The sequence below is a fragment of the Cricetulus griseus genome, chromosome 3, assembly GCF_003668045.3.
Source record: "Cricetulus griseus strain 17A/GY chromosome 3, alternate assembly CriGri-PICRH-1.0, whole genome shotgun sequence".
NCBI lineage: Eukaryota > Metazoa > Chordata > Mammalia > Rodentia > Cricetidae > Cricetulus > Cricetulus griseus.
The window spans coordinates 44,504,138-44,529,320 of record NC_048596.1 but is presented as its reverse complement, the minus strand read 5'-3'; the positions used below and the strand labels follow the sequence as shown (position 1 = coordinate 44,529,320).

The 25,183-nt window shown below is 44.3% G+C and overlaps 1 protein-coding gene across 1 annotated transcript in view; it reads left to right on the top strand.

Annotated features, from left to right (window-relative positions):
- The window catches only part of LOC100762675 (guanine nucleotide-binding protein subunit alpha-14), a 151,620-nt gene that overhangs the window by 122,576 nt on the left and 3,861 nt on the right, over positions 1–25,183 (top strand). Inside the window, exons 3-5 of the mRNA XM_027406580.2 lie at positions 18,180–18,334; positions 21,301–21,429; positions 23,398–23,527. Coding sequence (XP_027262381.1) covers positions 18,180–18,334; positions 21,301–21,429; positions 23,398–23,527 — 414 coding nt within the window. The remainder of the gene's footprint in view (positions 1–18,179; positions 18,335–21,300; positions 21,430–23,397; positions 23,528–25,183) is intronic.

Sequence of the window (25,183 nt, the reverse complement as noted above, 5' to 3'; positions counted from 1 at the left end):
AGCTCCTCAGCAAGGTGTGGGGGCTTCGTGTATTCCTCTCCCAAACATGCTGGAATTTTGACTGGCTTGATCTTGTGCAGAGCTTATACAGGCACCTACAGTTGTCCTGAGCCCATGAGTCAATAGCACTGCCAAGTCCATAAGACAATAATAGCAGCAGCCCCCAACCCCTGCCAACCTGCAGCTCTTGCCAACATCCTGCCACCTCTCCCATTGTGTTCTCTGAGTTTTAAGAGGTTGGAGCAGGTGTGGGAGTGTTACAGATTTCTATTTAATAATCTAGGACTTCTGAGAAGAGCATTAGACCTCAATGTAGTGTACCTCCATTCAAATAAGTTTTTAAAATGTTAAGATGTACCTATTATAGGCGGTGAAGATAACAATACTCAATTGTTTGTAATATGGTCACAAGTTGCTGTTAGTAATTTCTAAATTGTAAAGTACCTTGAAAAAGAATTAAGATGTGAGGAATGCTTATGTCTGGCAGGGGGGAAGTTTTTACATCTCACCATTCCTCTGGTATTTTCCAGAGTTTTATATGAACCTTTGTAATCATGAAAAAATGAAATGTTTTGAAATCAGGGAAATGGCAAACACTATTTAGAAAAGCCATGGTTGGCATAGGCTGTTTACAGACATCCTACCCAAAGGCTAACTTAATCTGTCCCACATCCTTGCCTTTCAGTATGTTTTTGGGATCCCTCACCAGGTACCCTTTCCCTATCATTTTCCCTGATCTACAGCACGCTTGCCATTTGCTCCTCCCACGTCGTGCCAGAAATTGAACTCTTCTGATCTCCTGCAGCTGCTAGCATTCTCCAGCAGCCTGTGGATTTGTAGAAGGCTGTGCTCTGGAACCTTTTAGAGTAGAAAAGGAGCAGAGGCAGTGACCTACTCCCTGGGGCCCAAGTCTTTCATCGTGTTCTCTGCAAAGCCTGTTTCCTTTTCTCATTATTGTGACAAAAGCCTGTCAGCATCTTACAGGAAGAGGGGTTCCCAGTGCATCCCAGTTCAGTATCTGTGGCTCAGCACTGCAGGGAATGCTTGTCAGGCCGAACTCAGGGTCTGGTAGCATGGCTGTGAGTCAGGACACAGAAATTCACCCAGCTAAGCTCCACAGTCCCCAAGGCCTATGCCCAAACAACACCATCAGTGATAGATGTTTAACACATGATGGGCTTATAGAGGACATTCCACATTTAAACCATAATAACCCATCAGTGGTTCCACGGTTGATCATCCCAGCATGAGAAAGTCTATTCCAGTGGCACGCTCAGCTGAGACCTGGATATTGAGACCAAATACAGACTGACTAATACATTGGCCTTTCTTCAGTCATAAAATAGTAATCAAGCTTGCCATTTTAACGGTGCCCAATATCATGCTAAGCACTGTTAAGTCCCACAGTCTCTCAAGCTTGTCGTTTTAAAGGTGCTCAACATCCTGCTAAGCATGGCTAAGTCACAGAGTCTCTGCCATAAACCTAGGGGGTAGTTTCTAAATCAATTCACTGTTAAATAACTGTATTATACTTTAAGTCTCTGTCATGGGTCTAGGCTTGTTAAAGGTATGTTGTGAAAATAGAGAATAAATTGTTGCCTAGCTGTAGTTTGTTTAAATTTACTTTGCAGATGAGAACCTAGAAATAAATAGGAGAAATGATTTGCAGTGAAAAGCAAATTAGGTGCTTAACTTTGACTCCAGAAGACTTTCAGTGACTTTGTCACTATCAGAGGCACATTTACAGGCATAAAAGTGGAAGAAGTATTGCTCTAAGCTGTGGTGACACTGGCTGCCAGCACCATTTGTTCTCATTTGTGTTGGCAAATCAAGTTACATCTACTACTTGCCTCTGGGTTTTATATGTCATAAAATACCTGAGTATAATATATCATTAATCTGTTTATGCTCAAGTTTGACCCCTCCAATATTCCTAGGACATTATTATGTAACAGGTGCATGGCCTTATCTTCAAAAAGTTGACAGTTCATAAAGGCATTGCATTAAATGAAATAAGCTAGGTACAGAAAGACTATATGAAAAGTTACTTTCATAGAGATGGACTGAGGAACCACAGTCATTAGAGGCAACATGGGTTGGAACATAGGTGGAGGTTAGATAATGGATGCTAGATTGCAGTTACATGGTAAGGAATGAGTTTTAGTGTTCTATAGGACAGCAGGAAAGTAGTTTCTTGTGCCACAAGCTGCTTATGAAAGTGGAAACATTCTGTCCCTTAAATTTCCGTTTGAAATCCTGTGTTCTGCAAAGGGGTTTCCATTGGAAGAGCATGATACAGGCTGCTTGGATCTCTAGTAAAACTCAGTAAGTTCAACATCATTAACCAAAACCAAAACCAAACAAAAACTCTAGGCCAGGGCTCTAAATGAGCAGGAAATTCTAGCTCAAAGGTTTTCTGTAGCTCAATAATAGGGCTATAGCATTTTCATATGCCTGGTGAAAGCCTGGCACCGAGACCCATGATGCCCAGTGAATCAGTCAAAGTGAAAGTCTTGAAGTCACCGGCCACACCTTCCATGGACAGATCACAGGCAAGTTCCCTGGCAGACAACTGTTTTTCAAAAATGGTAGTTTTCCATCATCATAGCTTGAAATGTCATTTTTGCTAAAGGAATGGAAAAATAAGGAAATTCCTTCCTATGCACTCATCTTCAGGGGGCGCACTAACAGATTCCAAGAGCAGAGTAGACATGCTCTTTCCCCATAACAGCATCCCAGTATAGAGCAGCCCATCCTGTCATCACATCTCTTGTCTCGACACAGTTTCTTGCAGAGCAAGCCCAGGGCTTCCCTGGCATTGGACACTTCCCTACTCCTTTCATGAAACAACTTATCCAGGAATAAAGCCAGTCTGTTAAAGAATATTATTTCTACTTACTGAGCAGGGCAGTTGCATTTCTTTTGAGTTTAGCTACATTGTCTCAGCTTTACCCCACATTGGGTTCTGAAATGCCTAGATTCAGGGAGATTTCTAGCCTCTTGTTTATTATATGCACATCAAACTGTAGAGAATAGAATACCTTCCTGCTCAATACTCCATCTTATAAATCATTGATTCTCATGTGGTCCACAGTCAGGGTAAGCCATATTAACTAATAGTTCCTACAATAAACTCCTAAATTTCAGTGCCTTAACACAAAGGAAGTTTGCCTCTTTTCATATAACGTTTGTGTACAATTTTGGGATGGAACATAGCCTTCTTGGACCACATTTGTAGCAGCTTTTGTAAGCTTGTCTGCCTGCCTTTCTTTTCTTCTTTCTCCCCTCCCTTCTTTCTTTCCTTCCTTCTTTCCTTGCTTCCTCCCTAAGACAAGGTCTTTCTATATGGCTTAACTCATTATGCCGAACAGGCTAGCCTTGAACTCATAGAGATGAATCATTTTATTGTGATGCTTTTTCAGCAGAGCAATAGTATTTGGTTTTCCCCTAGGTCCCTAGTTTACCTAATCTCAGATCCATGGCCATCCAAATAGTTAGTCATGGGCTCCACCTCAGAGAGTTGGCCTTAGATCCAGAGAGTGGTTAGTCACTCTCACAACTTCAGAGCCACTATTACACCAGAGTATCTTACAGGCAGGTAACCCTTATAGATCAAAGGGTTTATAGCAGGGTTGGCATTTACTTTGCTCCCCTAGTAGTGTGAGTACCTCCTTGTATGTACCATGGACACTAGTCAGTAGCAGTGAAGACTCTAGTTAGGCACCAGCTTAACTTTTTGTGCTCAATAAGATACATGTGTTGTTATCAGCAATAGGGCCTTATCATCAGTTTATGAGAAGCAACCAATAGCCTTGGGAATAGCCTGAGTTATTTGAGGGTTTCCATGGGGCCAACAACTCAATTAGATGTAACCCATTCCTGGAACTGGAGGTTTTACTTGGTGGCAAAAGATGTCTAGCTGGAGCTTTGTCTCCCTGTTATTTGTTGATTCCATTTAGATTCCTTTCATATATGTATATATTTTCAGAAGCTTCTAAAACTATTAGGTTTCCGTACGACCCCTCAAATGGTCCCCAATGTTAGCTGCCCCTCCCTGTATTCTCTACCTTGTCTTCCCTCCTCGTCCCTCCTTTCTTCCACTGCCCTCTCTGTGTAGTCCTCCTGGGTAACCCTTAACTGTATGTTCAAAGCAGGTCAGCTTTATTGTAGAGTGTGATGTCTGTGTCATCCATAGAGAAGCATCATTCCTGTAGAATAATTTTACCTTATTTCTTGGGCATTCTGGGAATTGAATCCCTTAAAGTGGTAGCATATCCTGATTGGCTTTGAATCTGAAAATTGGCTGCTTCCATAGGAGCCAGGGCAGTGTCAGCAACGGATCCAGCCCTGACAGAAGCAGTTAAAACCAGCCATGCTCACCAGGGTTAGGTGTTATCCTCAAACATGTGGCTGCACAAGGCTTTATGTTTGCTCTGCAGAGCTCTGGCACAGAGTGGCCAGAGAAAATTGTAGTCGTGCCCTTAGTCAAACCAGGAACACCACCCTCCTTGAGTTTACCCAAGAATCTGTGAACTATGTCCTTGTACTTTTGGGGTCCACCTGGATATGGTATTTCACTAAATCTACACAAATGGCAGGCCTACTATTTAAGACCTCACTAAAGCCACACAGTCTATAATACTTCATGGGGCCAAATTCCCCAGTTGTACTCTTCCATGGTGTGGTGACCGTCAGGTTACAAGAATGCTTGGGCAGCCTGGAGGTTGTGAGGCTGCAGTGGGAGACATGATGCCATCAGCTGCAAATTTGGGCATTTAGGGGTGGGGGGGGGGGTGCCTTAGCCATACCAGGCAGTTGCAAAATGCAAACATACTCTGTGTAAGGCATGCCTCCAGAGAGATTGTTGCTCACTCAATGTAATACTTGTTAACCAGACTGGCTCTTTTCCTGGTTGTTAATTTTGCCTTCAAAAATACATGAAATAGGACGGGGTGGGGGGTTAGGGGAGGGTTGGGTGGGAGGGGAGAGAGAGGGAGAAGGGATTGACATGTGAAGCAAGCTTGTTCCTAATTTGAACTAATAAAAAATACATGAAATAGAACTCTGACACATGCTTGTAAATGATTTTCTGTAATTCCATTTTCTCCCCAAATGCAAAAAAAAAAAAGTGCGGTCCATCCTAAAACAATCTGAGTTTCTCTCCTGACAACTTGCATGTAAGTTTTCACTTCTATCTGTCCACCGACCTCCTGGCTCAGCCTTCTATGTCCCCGACAGCAAGCATGTCATGCACTGAGTCTGGAAGGATGCACACAAGTTCTCATGCAAAGGGAAGATGGAAACAGGTAGCGTGTATTGGGTATCAGCCTCATTTCAGTTCCTTATCATAAGAGAGAAAAAGATGAGGGGACACATTTGAAAAGCTGGGGCACACACAGACTGGCAGGGTGTGTATAGGTCACATGATACCATGTGGACTTGCTGTGGAGTGTGGATTTTATGTGGCTACTGAGAGATGAAATTGCCTGAATCAGGCATGTGCGTGCATGCGTGTGAGTGTGTGTGCACGTGTGTGTGTGTGTGTGTGTGTGTGTGTGTGCGTGCGTGCGCGCGCGCGCATGAGCATGCACACATGCTGTATGAAGTCAAAGTTTTTTTAAAAAAAAGCATAGAATTCTCATGATTTATGATCAGTCAAGATGAGCAGTAGGTAAAAACAGAGTTCCCAGCTCTGGTGGCTTAGGACACAAAAGCTTTGCTCATACTAACTCATGACTACCCAGAGGGACGAGGGCTCTGCTTCCCACAGTTATCAGTTGGCTTCCAGGCTAACAGGCACTTGCCCATTTTATGATCATCACACTGTGACTCATGGCAACAGATGAGAAAGTAGAGAAACAGAAAGGAAGTAAGGGCCTCTGCTGGCCTTGTAAACTACTCACATCCCCAATGAAAGATGGTCTTTCTGTGTTCCCAGGGAAAGAAGCCCTGGAATATTGGTAAATACTAGAAATAGTCACCCTGCACAGAAAGCCTTGTGTGTAGGCAGCAGAGCCACATGAGGTGTTGGAAGATGCACTCTTGAGGTAGAAAAGAGAACCATATTAGCCACTTATTTGTGATTATAAGTGGTTTTCAGAGCTGAAAATGGGGACATATGTAAGGACCTGTCAGACTAGATTTGGACCTACTGCAATGACCTCATGTTATCCGGTTACTATTTCCAAACAGGGTCACATCTAAGATGCAAGGGATTTGAACTTCAGTGCATCCTTGTAGAGGACACCGTTCAACCTGGAGTTTACTGTTGGTTTTCTAGGGGGTAGCAGAAACGCTCTAAAGGTAGATGTGATAGTTGTATAACTCTAAATATTGATTACACATTTCAGATGAGTAAATTGTATGTAAAGCATATATCAGTAAGGTTTTTAAAAGGGAAATGAGAATGTTACACAATTTTAAAAAGATGAAACAAAGACCCTGTAGTCAGAAACCCTTAATTAAGAGAAAGATTATGGACTTGGTAGAACACTTGCCTAGTATACTGTGTGCCTGAGTTTGATCCCAGCACTAAATCCTTACCTACATACATGACCACATATATGTAATCACACACATTTGGACATGCATAGTGGCAGCGAACAGTAATTTAAGCTCGTGCAAAGGAGGAGTCTGGGGAATGTGATGTGGAGGACACTGGTGTGGGTTCTTTTCCTTTTTCCCTTTGGAGATGTGAGAATCTGCACACGCGCTTTCCCCAGCGATGCTGGCAGCCCAGCTCCCTCTTGAGGGTTCGCATGCTGGCTGGGGTTGTCAGGCTGGCCAGCTGCTCCTGATCCTAGATTTTCCTGGCCTTGGTGGTCCTGTGGGCTCTTTGCTTTTGAAGTTGGCATCATTCTGCCACCACTCACCACTGAAATAGAAACCAAATGATCATTTTGAAGCATTTCTGATTGCTTTTGATGTCACCAGAGAAGCTTCATTGTGGAAGTGTTCTTTGTGGAAGAAAAAAAAAAAAAAAACTTTATCTAAGAGCAAATCTCACTTTCTAAATGACAGAAATGTTTGGCTGGAGTTAACAACTAAAGGTTAAGGATAAAGGTTCATTTTATTTTACATGTAATTTCTTGGCCTTGGTTCTGTTGGAGCTACAGGGGGTAGGGGGTTTAAAAGCAAAGGTCAGCATCTACACAGAACTGACCAGTTCATGTGTGAGACAGGATTTTAAAAGGACATCTAGGAGGGGGGTAGCGGGAGGAAGGGGTGGGGAACTGTGGTTGGTATGTGAAGTGAATAAAAAAGGCATCGAGCAACACCAGCTTGTTTTCATTAACAGTCTCAGGGCTTTGGGTGTCGGCATGCCAGCTGTTTGGGGGTACACTGTTGATGTGCTGGTTGCAAAGAGAACTCACAGATGCTTTCTTCATCCACACCACAAGTAAAGACTGCTTATTAAGACTGTATTAGAGTCCCCTTCTGTTGTCAGTTCCCTGTGGACTCTGGTGACCTGGTGACCAACACAAGTGTGGACTTTGAGGCAGTGGATTTATGATAGCCACCAAAAAAAAAAAAAATCATGACTGAAAACTCATCTCTCACTGTGGGCTTCAACCCCAGTGTCTTAAGACCCTTGAGTTGTCACCTGAGGGATACAGATATAGCTATAGCTATAGCTATAGATGGATATAAAGTCATTGAGGTCAAAAGCAACTTAAGGAAGGTTTTAGTAGGTTCATAGCTTGAGAATACAGTACACCATGGCAGGAATTACATGGCTGAATGAGGAAACAGGTTGGCTCAACTCAGGAGGTAGTGTCTGGAGGGGATTGGTCTCAGGCTGCAGTCATGGTTGTAGCTGGAGTTTCTTTCCTGCCTGGCCCCACAGCCATTTCAGCCCCAAATAAACACACAGATGCTATATTAATTATAAAACTGTTGGCTAATGACTTAGGCTTCTTATTGGCTAGCTCTGTCTTAATTACTAACCCATTTCTATTAATCTATGTATTGTCACAAGGCTGTGGCTTACCTGTAATCCTGCATGTTACTCCTTGGGCAGCATGGCCTCTCTCTGTGGCCTCTCTCTGTCTCCTCACTCCTTCCTCTTGTAGCCCCACCTATCCTTTCTGCCTGGATACTGGCCAAACAATGTTTTATTCATCAACCAATAAGAGAAACATATACAGAAGGACATCCCTCATCACAACTAGGTTCTAAATTTTCCCACAGCCCCTTGCCCCCACCCCAAAGCAGTCCCAAAGGTCTAAGAACCTCCCGGTCAGGTTTATCATGGTAGTGTTCCCACTCCTGGTACCAAACTTCTGTATTACTTTCACATTGCCGTGACAATACCTGCCAAATGCTAATTAATGAAGGAAGGTTTTTTCTTTTTTCCCTCATGGTTTGAGGTATGGGCCATAGTGGTGGGACAACAGAACTGTGAGGCATCTGCTCACATGACACCCACATTCAGGAAGGAGAGAGAGAGAGAGAGAGAGAGAGAGAGAGAGAGAGAGAGAGAGAGAGAGAGGAGAGAGGAGAGAGAAATGTTAGCTCTTTTTATTTCAGTCCAAGAACCAAGCCCATAGAAAGATGCTGGCCATGTTCTGTGTTTCTGAGCAGTCTTCCTCCTGCTGCTCCAAGGATCTCTCTTTGAACAGCCCCACACCCAGCACACAGTGAGGACAGTTTAGGGTGTGCCTCAGGACCCAGGAAGGACCATGGCTTGGTGAATGCTATAGGCTGGAGGTTTGCCACTTATCACAGTTAATGGACCTGTGTCCCTTGAGCCTTGAAGGCTGTTTGTATGGAATGTTGAAGTTTTTCCCTGAGAGCCAGATGAGCCACTGTTAATCCCCCTTCAAGGAACCAGCAGCCCTGATGTCCTTCCTGTCGAGCCATGCACACAGAACACAATGGTGGTAACTTCAGCGACACAGAAAGTTGCCATGGTATATGTTCAGTACAGGTGTAGGGATTTTATTTTCCAATATTTTCAGTTCCCAGTCTGTTGACTGGGAGGAACTTCTGCACTTGTTGGTGGTGACAGAGTCCCAAAGAGGGGAGGTAGGCTGGATGGGGGAAAGGGAGAGAGGAAACGTGGAAAAAAAGGTGCTTAGTGGACTTCCTGGAGCACTACAAGTGTGTGAAGCTGTTTCCTGGACAAGTGAGCACGATATGTCCTCACCCATGTCATTCTGCCTTGAAAACAAACAAACAAAAAAATGCTGTAGTTGATAAACAACCCCCAATTCAGAGTAAGGGACTCTTCAGTGTCTCCACTGCAGTAAGACACTGCAGTGACTTGAACTCATTCTAGATTATGGGATTTTTATTAATACAGGTGACATACTTGTATTTAAAAAGTATTCACTATGTATCTCAAGTTCAGACTCATGTTCTGTGTCCCGACCAGCCTTTGATTGCTTGGTTAATTAAATCCAGACCCTGATCTAACCTTGTTGAGCGACCATGGGGTCTCTTTCCATAGGCATTGGAGACACCACAGCCTCATGGGCATTAGTTGGCCCAGCCCTTGACCCTCTGTCTAATCACAGCCAGCACTTGACCAAGACAGCCACTGCCCTCATTTGCTTCAGAGCATCTGGAGTTCCTGGAAGCTTCTTCACCCTTTCAGTGCTGTGCCCTTTGAGCTGGTTTGACATTACGGGACAGCAGGCAGTGGTTGGCAGAGGAAAAGCTGGCTGCTCCTCGAGGTCAGCTCTTTTTAAGATCTATCTAGACCGAGGGCAAGGCTTGGGCTCTGAGGTCTGCAGGGCTGTGGAGCTATAGTGGCTTCCCGTGGAGCAGAGGACTAGGGGTCCTTGGGAAACAAGTCCCACCCCCCACTCCTCCATTCTGCTCCTAGGCCGAAATGCCTGTGGGTTTTCAGTGCAAAAGGAAAACAAGCACCAAACATGCATCCAGGATTGAAACCGTTTCCAAAGCACATTATTAAAGCAAGCTGTGACCCACATATTTGTTGTCTGCTTAAGTGGTTTTCAACCTATTGAAAAGACTGGAAAAAGTGAAACACCAGAAAATAAGGGGGGTTGAGGGTGGAGTTGTCAGTGGATGCTTCACTGGAGATGTGTTGCAACATCTTCTTTTCAAGAAGGCAAGCTTTGCTGTGGAGGATGAACCCACCCAGCTGAAGCCGTCACTGGGCAGGGATGGGAGTGAAGGATGGAGGGTGGTGCCGTGTCTACTGCCTAGATGTGAGTGTGTTTTCACAATGGAAGACATGCAATAGGAAAGACAATTGTTTGGAACACAATGCTAAATACTGTGAAAAGACGGCTTTACATAGAGCAGCAAAAAGCTACCTGTATTGCCCTGAAGCCTTAGTTCCAGGGACAGCTTTTCTTGTCCTGTACCTCAGTGTTTCACAACTAGCAGACCTTCTCATCACTTTCAAATACCTCAGAGGTGTTTGAGCTGGTTCTCCAAGGGACTCTCAAATCTGGGGGATTGTTTTGTTAGCTTCAAAATTGGCCCAAGTGAAATATGTTCCACTAAAATCTAGCTCATTCTTTCCTTAAAGGATGGGACTGTCTGGGTCATCTGGCTAATATTGCCTCTGGGAGAGACTGTAATGTAGAACCCAGCCATGCAGTTCTGGCTGAGACTTTCTTTATAGGCAGCCACAAAGCTGTCACCGTGGAGTACTGTTTCTGTCAGCAGACTTGCAGTTACAGAAGAGGCCACTAGATGGAGAAATGAGTCATAGACCATGATCTGGAGCCCAGTGCTCTTGCCTGTCAGCACTATTTACGGTCACAGGTAGTCACTGAGGCTTATTGTTCTGCAAACATACTGATACTGGTGTTTATATTAACTAGTAATTAACATTAGTGACTGATATGAAGGGCTGTTTCTTGAGCCAGGTGTGTTAGCATAGCATGCCTTCTGCTCAGAGCTCGGGAGGCAGAGGCAATAAGAACACATTTGAGGACAGCATGGGCTACACAGTAAGACTGAAACAAACACAACAAGAAAACCACATGTTCATACTCTTTAGAGTAAGAGTTAAAGACTTGTGTGGGCTGGCATCAAGCTAATCTTGCTGTTCACCCTCTTTTAAAGAAAGTATTTCTCTCCTGTAGATATTTGAAAGTCTTCTGTATAAAAACAGCAGGTATCAAATGATCCCTTACTGTTTTTTTTTCCCACTCCTGTAGAGACCCTCTTTTATCTCTGAATGTCCCTTCCTTTCTTAAAAGGAGTAGGAAGAGGAAGAGGAAGAGGAGGAATCGGAGGAGGAGGAGGAGGAGGAGGAGGAGGAGGAGGAGGAAAGATTCTTTGTTTGTGTATATCTGTATGTGCATGTGAGTACAGGTTCCAAAGAGGCCAGCAGAGGGAACTGGATCCCTTGGAGCCGGAGTCACAGGCCACTGTGAGTAGCCTGATGGGGGTGCTGGGAACCGAAATTGGATCCTCTGTAAGAGCAGTATTGCTCTAAAGTGCCGAGCCACCTCTCTGGACCCCCTCCCTCCTTTTGAGAGGGAAATTGAGCTTTGTCCTCAGAGAACTAGAATGCAGTAGTCAACAGACACGTCGTGTAGAAAAACGACTCTCTGGTCCACACATTCATAGTCCTGTCAAACATGACTACCTCTTTCCAGCTTGGAGAGTTTAATAGGCAACCACCTCCATACAACTTCCTCCCTTTAAAATATTAATTATTTAAATAAGCATGGTATGGCTAATAATGGCCTGGGCCCTGTGGTCAGACACAGTACTATCTCTTGCCTTTGTTAGGCTTCACTTATATAGATATTAAGTTATTAACTTCCCTAGGGTTGTAATGATCAAATGGGACACTGCTCATGATAGACTCTAGAGTGTCACACAATAATTATTCTGTTTGTGCTAGCTATGGTTTTCTTTTTAGTTTATTTTCCTACACAATACACTGGAACCATAAAAATGTCTGCTTTTCAAAGGCAGCCAATACAGAAATAGTGACCCTAATACAAAAGAATGAAACTTAGCTGAACAGAACACACAGAGGCCTTGTGAGATGTGAGTCCTCCTGAACGTCTAATGACTTGCTAAAACATCTTTATTCTCATGCTCCACACTAGCTAAACTGAAAAGAGAATCCAGTTCCTTTAGATAATTCCTATAGGTCACAGGCAAAGCTTATCACTTTTTCCATAAAGCCTAATTGCTCTAGGTTTTAATCCTAAAAGTGTATCTTTTTAATATTGGGGCCATCACACAGCAAATGTGACTGACCTCTGTCCTGTATGAGGTGTTGTGGTTCCTGTCTAATACAAGCTGAGCAGTAAGGAATGTGAAGCAAAGCTCCTCATAACTGTGACAAAATCATGCACTGGGCAGGATCGTTCCTCTTTAGGGCGTGAGGACCATGGTGGCTATCTCTCCCAGGACTGGATTGTGTGAGCAGATGGGGGGGGGGTCCCCTCTCAAAAGTAAGGAAGGAGAATTCAGAGATAAAAGAAGGGCTCTGTAGGAATTGCAGGGATCACTTGTTTTTATGAGGAAGACCTCCAAGAACCCACCAAAGGAATATGACTCCTGTCTGTTGGGGGTGTTTATGGCCCCAGGTAGTCACCAGTTTAAGTTAGAGATAATGCTATCCTCTCCCCACCCCCTTGAAAAAAGATCTAGAGTTCAGGAGTAATGTCTTGCTGGGTTTGAAAAGTGACCATAATGGGAGAGGGAAGCTGCCAAAACCTGAGAGAAAACTTTGGTGATAGCCAAGGAGAAAACAGTAGTGTCCTCCCTTGTAAAGAACTGAATCCTACCCACAACCTGTATGCCTATGGAATAAAATCCTGGGAGTCCAATAACAAGAGCCAGTGAGAATATGATTTCCCAGCATAGAAGAGTGTCCCGGCAACTTTGTGGCAGGTAGGCATGGAAACCTGCATATGGCAGACAGTTTGGGGTGCTATGGTCTTCTGCAGGTACCTGTGGCTATCTTCCTGGCTATTGTGAAGGTCTGTAAGACATAGGGGAGGAAGGACAACATCCTAGATTTCTTGATGGTTTTTAGAGCTAGCTTTGAGCCTGGTCCCAGAAGCAGATATAACCCTATCCTCCATGGCTCTGTTCATCTTCATCTTCAATGGTGCCAATGCTTTGATCTCTAACTAAATGCAGCTCCCTCATCCTCCTTGAAATCCTGACCATTACTTCCCCATCCACTCTAAAAAGTAACTATGATGGCTATTCTTGTTTGTCAACTTGACTATATCTAGAATGAACTAAAACCCAAGTGACTTGGCACACCTGTGAGGAATTTTTTTCTTAATTGAATCATTTGTAGTTGGAAGACCCACTAATCTGGATCTTTGAGGAGGGAAGATCTGCCTTTAATCAGGGCCACACCTTCTGCTGGCAGCCTGTATAAAGGACAGGGAAGTCGAAGAAGCTCAGAAGCTCGCTCTCCCCCCCCCCTTCCTCCCTGCCCCCTGCCTGCTTGCTCTCACTAACCCGACTCTGTACTTGCACAAAGATAACCATGGAAATGTCGTAAGTTTTCATTATCTTTTTGTTCTTCACTCACATGATGTTTTCTGTTTTTATTTTTCTTTTTTTCATTGTCTTTCATTGTTCTTCATTCACATGACCCATAAATTTTGGTGTGGAGCTACATATAAATCGTGGTAAGGAGGTAAATTCACAAAAATGAAATCCACGAATGAGGAGGCTCTTGCAGACTTCTTGGGTCCTTTGAGGATGTGTGTTTAGGAGGTGGGAAGGGAATGTATTATGAAGAGTAATTCTGTTCTCTGCTCAAAGTTTCTTGTGTCCATACCTGAGCTAAGCACGTTCTATTTACTGGTGCAGCTTACAGCCTAGGAAAATGGAAACCCACAGACTTTTCTCAGTGTATCCTATTTTCTAAATCAGGAACAGTGAGATGAACCCAACTGAAGATGGGAAGGGACCAGCGGGAACCAGAATTACCACATTCTCTCAATGCTTCCAGATGTAAAGGGCCATGGACTGCTGGAATACTATTTCCTGCCCAGCCCCAGGGTCCAGTCTGTTTGCAGCCCTGCCCCTGCATTTTCTTGCTGCTTGGCCAGGAGGGAAATGTTCAGAAGCACTAAGAAATCAGCCACAAGAATTCAGGAACTGTGTGTGGCCCTAAGGTGGGCTCGAAGCACAGAAGTACAGATAGGAGCTCTGGCTGGTGCCATCAAAGACCTGTGTTTCTCAATGCTACTGCTTCAATGTGGCTGGCTGGGCGGGGGGGGGGGGGGGGAGGGGGGGTCTGCTAGTTGTAATTGCTCAACAGAAGTCTTTACCTCTGTTTGCCTTTGTTTGTGTGTGAAACCTGCTTTAGGGAGTTTGGAAGGATTTAGAATTGCATACAAGTCCTCCAGTGAATGGACAGTGCTCTAGGTAGAATTGGGGCATGATGTCTGGGATTTCATGTTTTATGGGAACAATGAGTCATTGGCCCAGAGCTTATTGACAAACATACAGACTTTATAAAAAGCAAGCAATGTGATATTAAACCTCTGGGCAACTAGTACATACCATCATGGCTTGCTTAAGGAAGTAATTAAGGGGGAAAATTAGAAAATTCTCTACATTTTGTAAAAAGAATCAAAATCAGAAAACTCACAGCTTTTCCCATTGGGTGGTACTTTTGTTGCATTTCACTTCAGGATTCTAGTCTCAGGGCAAGGCCCCAGTCTAACGTAGCCTTGGCTGGCCATTGCTCTTTGGAAGTCTTGGAGTGGATACATTTGTATAGGTAGAATATCCCTCCCCCCTCTCCTCCCCCTTCTCTTCCTCCTCCCTCTCCACTTCCTTTCCCTCCCCCTCTCCTCCCCTTCTCTTCCTCTCCCTTTCTCTTCTCCCTTCCTCCTCCCTCCCCCTCCTCCTCTTGCTCTCCCCTCATATTCACTGAATTCATTTTTCTAAGGTTCTTTTCCCACACTGTGGATGTCTGTTAGCATCATCTCTGCAGGACTGTAAGGTTGAATATGAGAGCAGCTAAGGATGTTTTTTACAGTCACATTCTTGTACTTGTTAGCACCCAGGGCAGAATGATTCCTTCATGAAACAGACCCCAGATGAATGATTCAGGAATGGGAGGGACAGTGGTGTGCTATGTGGATGTATGTAATTATCCAGCTGTTTCTGGGGTTAGCAAGCATCATTTTGTGAGGGGCTAAAGGAATGTTTAGAGCCCTACTCCATCTGGGCTCTGATCCAGCAACTTGGCACTGTTGTGTTCAGTGTGAAAGGACGCAGTGTGACAGGCATGGCTAAATTCCAGAAGATTGTTGTTCACATACTGAGTCGAGGGCTGGATTTGGTCCACCAGTTGTAGTTTGACTGGCTACATAGGAATCATACAGGAAGTCACCTTAGCAAAGAAGTTTTGTGAGTCTGTAAGTGGCACAGCCATTGCTCAGTTTTCATACAGTTCCATTTCCTTTTCCATCTGAGTGCAGGAAGCCAGGTTTCCCTGCCTCCTCTACACTCAGTGGACACTGACTGATCCTGATCAATGAACTGTGACTAAAGTGATGTCTTCTCCACCCAGACATGCTCATAGAACAATGCCCATTGTTCCATGCTCTTCTCCCTCTTCTGCAGGTGTGGAGGGCTCCAGGGCCCCAGACATTTGTAAAGCCACATACTGGTTTGAGCTGGTATGATCCATGAATAACAGTGCACAGTGAAGCTGTGTAGATGTACAGATTAAGATACACAGGACTAGGTTAAATATAGGTTAATTTTATTCCGGGAGAAGTCACTTACATAAGAAACCAATGACCTGCAAGTTCCAGCTCCAAGGATCCACACCCAGCTGCTCTCTGTGACCCTACCAGAACCAAGAGAGCAAGCCTATCTCGGACCCCAGACCAAACACCACACGCTCACGTACACACCTGTGACTACACCCAAATGGGCCACAGGTGAGGCTGGTTGGATCTCTCACTACAATTCCCCCTTTAGTCTAAAGAAAAAGGTTTATATTTGATATAAAACTATATATAAAGATAGCAAATATCAAGTATGCACTAGGAGAAGGAAAAGTAAGAACATACACCCTTAAGACCTATTGGCAGTGAAGCAACAAGAGCAAATGTCAAGAACTACAAAGCTGCCCTTCTGGCCCTAGAAGGGGTGTGAAAAAAAGAAGTCTGTGTTTCTAAGGCCATGGGTACAAATCTGGGTAAAGAACAGACACTGAAAGAGAAGAAAGAGTAAGGGCAGATCTTATGTTTGTTGGGCTGAACTGTCTCATGTAAAACAAAGCTGAAGTTAAGAAAACATCGAGGAGGAGCAAGTGAGTGGCAGGAAACCCCATTTGCAGTTTACACCACAAGGTCTCTGGACACATGTGACTCAACCAACACCCAAGGGGCAGCTTTTACAGGCTACATCGAAGTGTTTACTCAATTATTCTTTATCAATAAAAACTTGGGAGCTAGATATTGGGATAAGAACCTGAATGATCAGAGAAGCATTGGAGAAGTCACCAGTGACCTATCTCATTCCTCCATCCAAAAGGGCTGGGATCCTCTCTAAGCCTCGCTGTACTATTTCCCGTCTCTCTATCTGTCCTCAGTCCTCTAAAACCACTATGGTTTATTTTGGTTGGCTAGTAGTTAGCTTTGCCCTCCAATTCAAAGCAAATTTTATTGTCAGAATTAGATCAAAATATCACACACCACCACATAGTGAGTCCTCCCTCTTGGTGGGTTCCACTGTTATGATTCTAATAGCCTTATGTTTAAAATACTTGAAAAATCAAATCTCTCTCTCTTTCTCCCTCTGTGTTTGTGTATGTCTGTCTGTCTGTCTCAGTTTCTTGAGATTCAATTTCTCTGTATAGCCCTGGCTGTCCTGGAACCCACTCTTCAGATCAGGCTAACCTTGAACTCAGAGATAGGCCTGCCTCTGCCTACCGAGCCATGGATTAAAGTTGTGTGCCACGGAATGACTTTTTTCTTATAGTCATTGTCTACCAGGAGTGCCCAACTTTTTGACATTGTGACATGACATCCTCTACAAAGACCATGCTCATGAGTTATGCCATCGGGTTTGGGATTTTTATGTCAGGCTGGAATCATAGCTGTTCTGGGTTGCATGTGGGCTTCAGGCCTCAGTTTGGACAAGTGTCTAAGAAAGACTGTATAACAAATTTACAAAGCATTTACTGATGGTTTAGAGGGTGTGAATAGGTCCTACATAGATGCTGTGACATCTTAGAGAAGGTCTTGGTCATCCATTCAGCATGGAGGACCAGTCACAGAAGGGGCAGTGAGATTGGCTGTCGTTGTGCAGACGAATTTGAGACATTTAGGCCATCCTGGCTGATGTCTAAGGTGTTAGTTTCACCTGGACCCATGACTATAGGAGATTTTAACCTGATTAGAACCGGGAGAACTTTAATGGAGGCACTGGTATATCAGTTTGGGTTTGACTGAGGAACCAGTTTCTGAGAGTACTGTAGAATGGTAAATTAATTACAGGGACAGGCTGTCACTGTGAAATGGAGAGGAAGGCCCTGGGAAGCTGCTGCTTCTGTGTATCTGGTGGTGGGTGTGAAGTTTCTATGGGTCAGCAAGGCTGGTAGTTGGGGAGAAAAGCTGGATGTGAAGCTAGGGAGCTGCAGAGCTAACAGAGGCAGTGGAAACAGGTGAACCCAATTCCATGAGGAGAGCCTAGACCCACACCTGCCCTGTCCCTCGCCTTGACAGCACAGGTGACTTGTTAGAGCAGACACTCTCCCACAGACCTGCTCACTTCTGAACCAGGGTTTGGAGAAATGGGGCATGATTTAAGCAGGAGCTTGGGAATGTCACCTCGTACCTGTAAGGTTGACTAGAAAGCCAGCCATAGTATGTGCAAGCTGGAACAGATAGCTGGCCTTTCAAGCCCAGTGGCTGCTGTTTTCCTTCTGTGTCTCAAACTTTTTAATGATTTTCATTCTTACCTCTAATCCAGAAACACGTAGAAGGGAGTTATGGGAAACATAAATTATTATAGCCTCTGTTATTGCTGGACTGGAGGTACAGGTCTGGTGTCATCTGGAGCTCACTTCCTCAGACTGAGCAATCAAGTTGTCCTACTCACTCTTCCAGTTTCTGAGGACTTGGCTGTGCATAGCCCTGTACCTATCAGAGCCCCCAACCCAGGATCTACGACAAGATTATCCCCATATTTGCTAGCCTTTCCTTCACTTAATGCAATGTTTTCTTTCCTTTGACTAGGAAAATGCCCAGATCATCAGGGAAGTGGAAGTAGATAAAGTCTCTTCACTCTCCAGGGACCAGGTGGCAGCCATCAAGCAGCTGTGGCTGGATCCAGGCATCCAGGAGTGTTATGACAGGAGGAGGGAGTACCAGCTGTCGGACTCTGCTAAGTAGTGAGTACTCTGCCTGCCTGCTCACTGCAGCTGCTGCCACACTGCTTAGGCTGACTCTGCAAGACTTCACTCCCTGCTTGGAGGAGAGGAGGTGGTCTTTCCAGACCTCTGGCTCTGACTCTTAGCATCTTCTCTCCTAATTTTCTGTGGGTTCCCAGATAGGCCTTGGAGTCAGCTCCCACCTAATTAAATTTGAAAGTCCCTTAGCAGAATTACCTAAGCTTTGGTGCTGGAATTATATTAATTATCTATAATTAATATATATTTGCTTAATTTTATTAAGCAAATTTTTAAATTAAATTAAGCTTAATTATATTAAGCAAAGAATACATATAAGCCTATGGCGGTTCACTGTCTTCTCACCATATTCTTTGCAAACCACAGGCAGGTGTAGGCCTTGCTTAAATCAGCCACTGGTCTTATGCTACCCTCTAGTGATGGACATAGGTATCTGCAAGAGCAGCACACAGGGAGCTCAGCGGGCTTATTTGCCATGGCTTATTTGACCCTCTCAGAAAGTCTACCTCCTACATATTTTGTATCCATAAAGCTTTATCCATCAACCGACCAAATTTATATTGCACACCACCTTGGAGAGATTGCAACATTTCCCTTTCCTAAGAGTCCCCAAAGGACTGTGTGTGCCATCCAGGTGACTAGGCTGGATTATTTCTTCTTGGGTTGTTGCTTGTTTGTGCTTCTACAGCTAAGTCTTTTCTGCTTCCCCCATATCACTGTCCCTCCTCCCAGGACCATGACACCCTCACACCCAAACCATCCGATTCTGCTTAAGTGTTGGCCTTCTTCTGAGCTAGTTCCAACAGGTCAAAGCAACTGTCAGGAAAGGCATTGTTATTTCATGTAGCCTTTACTTTCCCTAGACATTTGTCCCAGGCACAGTGTTCAATTTGTTGTAGGTTGGCACAACTGATCCAACTATATCAGCAGAAAAGCATGATGTTAGGAGAAGAAAAGAAACCAGTAAGATGTTACATTGGCAATGGACAGGGGAGGAAGAAAGTCTAGGGAGTCCAGGGCTGCTAGTGTCCATTCCCCCCCCCCCCCACACATTCCCTCCCAGAAGCAGCCCACTTTTATTGGCTCTGTGACAGTGCTGTGGGTTTACATCCATTTGGAGAAAGCTCATTAGAACTGCTGTAGGGGTTAATTCAGTATAAATCTTGAAAACTGAAGCAAGTTCACTGAGAGGCATGCCAGGGGTGACTGCAGAGGTAAACAGTTACACAGAAGATGGTAGTATTTAATAAAGCCCCATAGCTGCCAGTCTTGAGAGTAGGTGGATGTGGTGGCACATTCCTGGGATACTAGCACTGGGAAGGCAAGAGCAGGAGGATCTCAACCCAAACTGGGCTAGACCCTGTCTTAAAAGACAAAACATATATTACTTGTGTATTTTCTTGGTTCAGCTTTCGGTTTTCAGTCGTCTGCTAGTAATGTCTGCATTTTTAGATATGCATTTATACTACCTAAATGAGTATACCAGATAGCATGCTAAGGGCTATGTGGCAACCAACCAATGCCCTCTAATCTCAGAAACTGCATGGTCTGCTGGTTCCAATCAATCATTCAATCAATCAACCTATCACCTTATCTCCCATTTATAACTTTTGGGCCACTTTCCCGAGTCCCCAGTAGATACTCCAAACTACAGATGGCATTGTATTCTGTTTTTTTCTATATGAACATTAAGCATGATAAGATGAACTTAAACATTAGTGATAGTAACAGCTTTATAGAAACCGAAAATAAGGTGATTACCTGGAGCACATGGAGAATGCCATGACAGTTTGTGTGGTAACTGGGACAGCTACCGGGTGACTAGCAGGTGGGGAGGGGACACTAGGAAGTATGTTACACATCTAGGACCAGAGACAGATTTTATCCAGCTTCTCAGAATGGTACTGAATTGAAAACTTAGGAATTGTCTGTAGCTTTGCCAAAGCAATACAAAGAGAAAATGAATTACTTATTTCTGGTATTATTTTCCCATTTCTTATTTTTGGACCATAAATGACCATAGGTATTTGAAACCCTGGAGTAGAACACTGGATAAAGGGAGAAGATGGCTATAAAGGAAAAAGGAATACATGGGAGTGGGCCCAGCAGTTTGAAGTCAGTGAGGTCCATCTCTAGGCTGACCTGCTCAGCCCTGGATATTTAGGTTGTGCTACAGAAAGTAGCAAAGCCATCAACTCCATTGCTAGCTAGGGTCTTTTGTAAGGACTTAATCAAGCAAGTTTTGAAGATACAGTGTCTAGCCCAGGCTGGCCTTGAACTCTCCATGTGTTTCAGCAGCACCCTGAACTTCTGAGCCTCTGACTTTTACCTCCTGAGTGTTGAGATTGCAGGCACATGTCACCATGTTTGTTGTAGATGGTGCTGGGGTTTAAACCCAGTGCTAAGTGCATGCTAGGCAAGCACTTTGAAGAACTGAGCTACATCGCCTGGTGAAGTGTTTTTTAAAGGCATTCTTTCAAAGTCAGGACACAGCCCCAAATAACAAATTTTGGATTATTTTAGATGTCTCATACAGCCGTGTATTTTTATAGAAATGGCTCTTAATTCACTGATCAGATCCTTCAGAGAACAGTGTCTACTTTATGTAATGTTCTTGGATGAAGGCAAGTGGGCAGGTCTGTTGGATAATGGGCCAGTGTCATTACCTACCTCCTCTGCCGCTAGGCTGCTGCTTTCCTTATGGCCACAGTGATATGCAGCTGGGTACCGGACCAAGTGACCTACATTCTCAGAAGGCTTCCAAATGTGCTTATGAGTCCTGATCCATTCAGGATGGTCTTGGGAGGATAGAGGCCTGGTCATCTCTGAATGTTACTTCTGGCTTCCAAGTCTTGTTGGGGCCTGTGGTCAGGACTTCCCTTGAGCAAGGAAGGCTATTTCCCTTTCTCACAGTGGAGCCTCAGCTTCTCAACTCTTTAATGTTACAGTTACCTGACTGACATTGACCGAATCGCCATGCCCTCTTTCGTGCCAACACAACAGGATGTGCTTCGTGTTCGAGTGCCCACCACTGGCATCATAGAGTATCCATTTGACTTGGAAAACATCATCTTCCGGTGAGTGTCTCCCAGATGGAGGCCTTTAAGATCAGTCTGTTCAGGGGGCACATCCTGATGTGGAGTATTACATGCTGCTCCTAAGCAGCTCTTAAGTCAATATAACCTGGGGTCTCACGCTCCTCAACAGAGGGACTTCTGGGCTCTTTCTACCAGGAAAAGGGCTTCTTATGTATAGTCACACAGATGTGCACTCTGTGATAACATAGTCTACTGATGTCTTTTCCCTAATGTTGAGTAAGATTTCTCTTTCCCTTATTACCTTGTCTGGGATATACCCTTAGAGAAAAACCATGAAAAAAATGTGTGTGTGTGTGTGCGCGCGCGCAAAATGTATACATGCCAATTTATGTAACAACACTCTAAGGATGAACAGCTCTTTACTGAACTTTGTATTGGAAAAATAAATATAGGTCATTTACAAAACACTGAAGATTTCAAGGCACCTTTAAAAATTGTGTGTGTGTATGTATGTGTACCAGGTGTATGCAGGAGCTCTTGGAGATGATGAGAGAATTGAATCCCCAGGGACTGGAGTTACAGGTAGTAGTAAACCACTATGTGAGTGCTAGGACTGAACTCAAGCCCTTTGCATAAGCAGTAAGAGCTCTTAATCACTGAGCCACCTCTCCAACCCCTCAAAGCACTTGAATATTATTCCCCTTATTCTTTCTAATGATGATCATTTTATACATTTCTTGCCCTTTAACAACAAATACAATATTACAATTCTGTTTTAGCACTCCTTCATTGCTGTTACATGGAGTGGTATGAAAGTACTCTGCAGTTTTGTTACATATGTCTAATTTAATGGTCACTCTTTCCTGAGCTGACCTGTGGATTTAAATGTTTTCAACTTTGAAGGCTGCTTGCAACCTCCCAAACATCTCAGAAATGAGTTTGCCAGAGCTTTGATAAGGAGGTTTTACCTTTCCAGAGCCTTAGGACTGGGTTTAATATAGCCTGAGGATGATACCTTACAGCCCGTGGCATCTCCCCTGTGCAGTCTTTCTGGATGAAGAATTCTGATGCTTGAAGTTGAGGTCTTTGTAGCATGTCTTCACATCAAGTCCCTTAATATTTGTGCTTTCTATCCTAGCTCTGTTTCCCTCTGCAATATGAGGCAAGCAGCATGCATACAGCATTGCAGGCATGTCTGTACCCCTAGAACCTGGCTCCAAAGCACCTTTCTAGATGGTAGCCAGTGAGCCTGTGGACCATCTAGACACACTGGTTTGGGGTCTTCAGAAATTGGTGTGTGGATGGGGTAAGGGTGTAGGGGTGGTAGGTGTGACCTGGCAGGTTATGTGCTCTGTCTGACCCATATAGTCTGTCATAGTGTTAGGAAAAATATTTACAACAACACTTTTTATTTAAAATCTATTCAATTTCCCTAAAATATCCACAGACCTGGAAATAATGAGCCTGCATTCTGCCTAGTAGCAGTGGCATCAGTGACATGGAAGAGGGGTGGCTCAGTGGCTAAGAGAGCTCACCTATATTGAGTGTCTCATAGCTACTTGTAACTCTAACTCCAGGGATCCACTACCTCTTCTGGTCTTGGGGCACCTGCACTCGTGTCTATGACCCCCCACCACATACACACACACACACAGAGAGAGAGAGAGAGAGAGAGAGAGAGAGAGAGAGAGAGAGAGAGAGAGAGAGAGAGAGAGAGAGAGAGAACAAATGAGATACCAGGATGACGGCTTGCTGTTGTCCATTTGTGTCGTAGGACTCCATGTGGGTGGCTGGAGTAAAGGACTTCTACAGCAGGTTCTTACCCAATAGCTCCAGGCAGGCTCCATCTGAGTCCTAGGCTTGGAAACCACCAATAGTTCTCCACTGCCCACAGCAGCATATTCTAACACACTAACCTTAAGAGCACCTTCCCTCTAAAAGTTGAGGACCCCAAAGGCTACTAATTCCAGGGAGCAATGGCTCTGATCATCTACCTCTTTTGAGTAGGATGGTAGATGTTGGTGGCCAGCGATCTGAACGACGGAAATGGATTCACTGCTTTGAGAGCGTCACCTCCATCATTTTCTTGGTTGCTCTGAGTGAATATGACCAGGTTCTGGCTGAGTGTGACAATGAGGTATGCTGAGGGTTTGGAACTTGGAGGTATGCTGCTGGGGTGGGAGTCAGTGTGGTAACTGTAGAAGACATTCTTATTTCTTCAATTTTCACTAGCTAGGTGAGGAAATTAGACTCTCCAGCTAACATTCAGGCGTTTGTTACTAATGCAACCTACTGGCACACTGCAGGCCCATTTACAAAGTCCCCTGTAGCTTAAATACTGTCACATGTTACTTAACAACAAAATGCACTTTGAGATAGACATCATTAGATTTCAGAGCCAGGTTTGATGGCACATGCCTTTAATCACAGCACGCAGAAGGCAAAGACAGGCAGATCTCCGAGAGTTCCAGGCTACCTAAGGCTACAGTCTTAGACCCAAACAAAACAAGACAAGAAACAACAAAACCCAAGACAAACCAATGAAACAGAAGAGACTTCATCTTTGTATGACTTTGATGGCGCAGTTTACTGCATACCAAGAGTTGAAACAGAACCCCGGATCTAATTAATTAATGTAGTTAGTTGCCCAGTAGAATTTCCTAAGGAGCCGTAGGAAAAACGTTGAGTGCCCAGGTCAAATACCAGAGACTTTCACCTAGTTGATCCATGGTGGCCATGGCCTGAGAACTCTTCCAGGTAATGTAATGGGTCATGAATGGTGGAAAACAGGAAAAAGCAGATAGTCCTGGGACTGGGTCTGGGAGCTCAGTTAACTTAGAAACCATGTAAAATTCAACCTGTACACACACAAAGCAGAGATTCTCACTGCTGTGGCATGTTGGAAAAAAAAAATACTGCCACGAACTACAGTTATATTTACTGGGTTCCAATGGGGATAGTTTCATTTCCAAGTCCCTTCAGAGACCCTAATGCATACAATATTGTCTAGCAATTCTCCCCCAATCCCACCCCTTTCAAGACTGGGTCTTGTGTAGCCGAAGCTGGCCTCAAACTGGCTATGAAGCCAAGGGTAACCTTCAACTTCTGATCCCCCAGCCTCACACTACCTCATATGTGTTGAGATTATGCCTGTGTGGCACTGCATGGATTGAACCCACAGCTTCATCATACTAGGCATCCACAGCCCATGTGACAGTTTGTAACAGATGCTATCTGAACCGACTCCTCAGCCTCCAGAGAATGACACTCCCAAACAAGGTTCCTAGCTGAGTTGTTAGGGCAGAGGTGCCCAGCATGTGGAGCAACTCAGGAGCTACCTGAGATTGCATCTGTCCTGACTCCCCTGCAAGGGTCTCATTCAGGGTGTTTGGGCAGATGCAGCCCAGTCAGGTACTGTGCCTTGTGCAAAGCTGCAAGATGCTGGCTGGGTCTAGTTCCATTAGATGCTCTGATAGAAAGTACCAGGACTGTCAGCCACTTGTGAGGTTATTTTTTAGAGGAATACCAGTATCTTCCTAATGGCCCTTTTCTCTGAATATATATGCAAGATTTCTTGGCTCTTGTTTCAATGACATATTATCAATCATCAGTGCACTGCCCAAGAACAAACCATATCTTGTACCTCTTGAGTGAAAGCTTCTCTTTGAGGAGTGCCAATATATTAGCTAATTGGTGGAGGGTGAACTCATTTACTTCTGCCATCAGAGTAACAGTGGCTGCTGTCTAGCTCTCCCAAAAGGAATTTCAAGAGATACAGTTCTCAACATAAGAA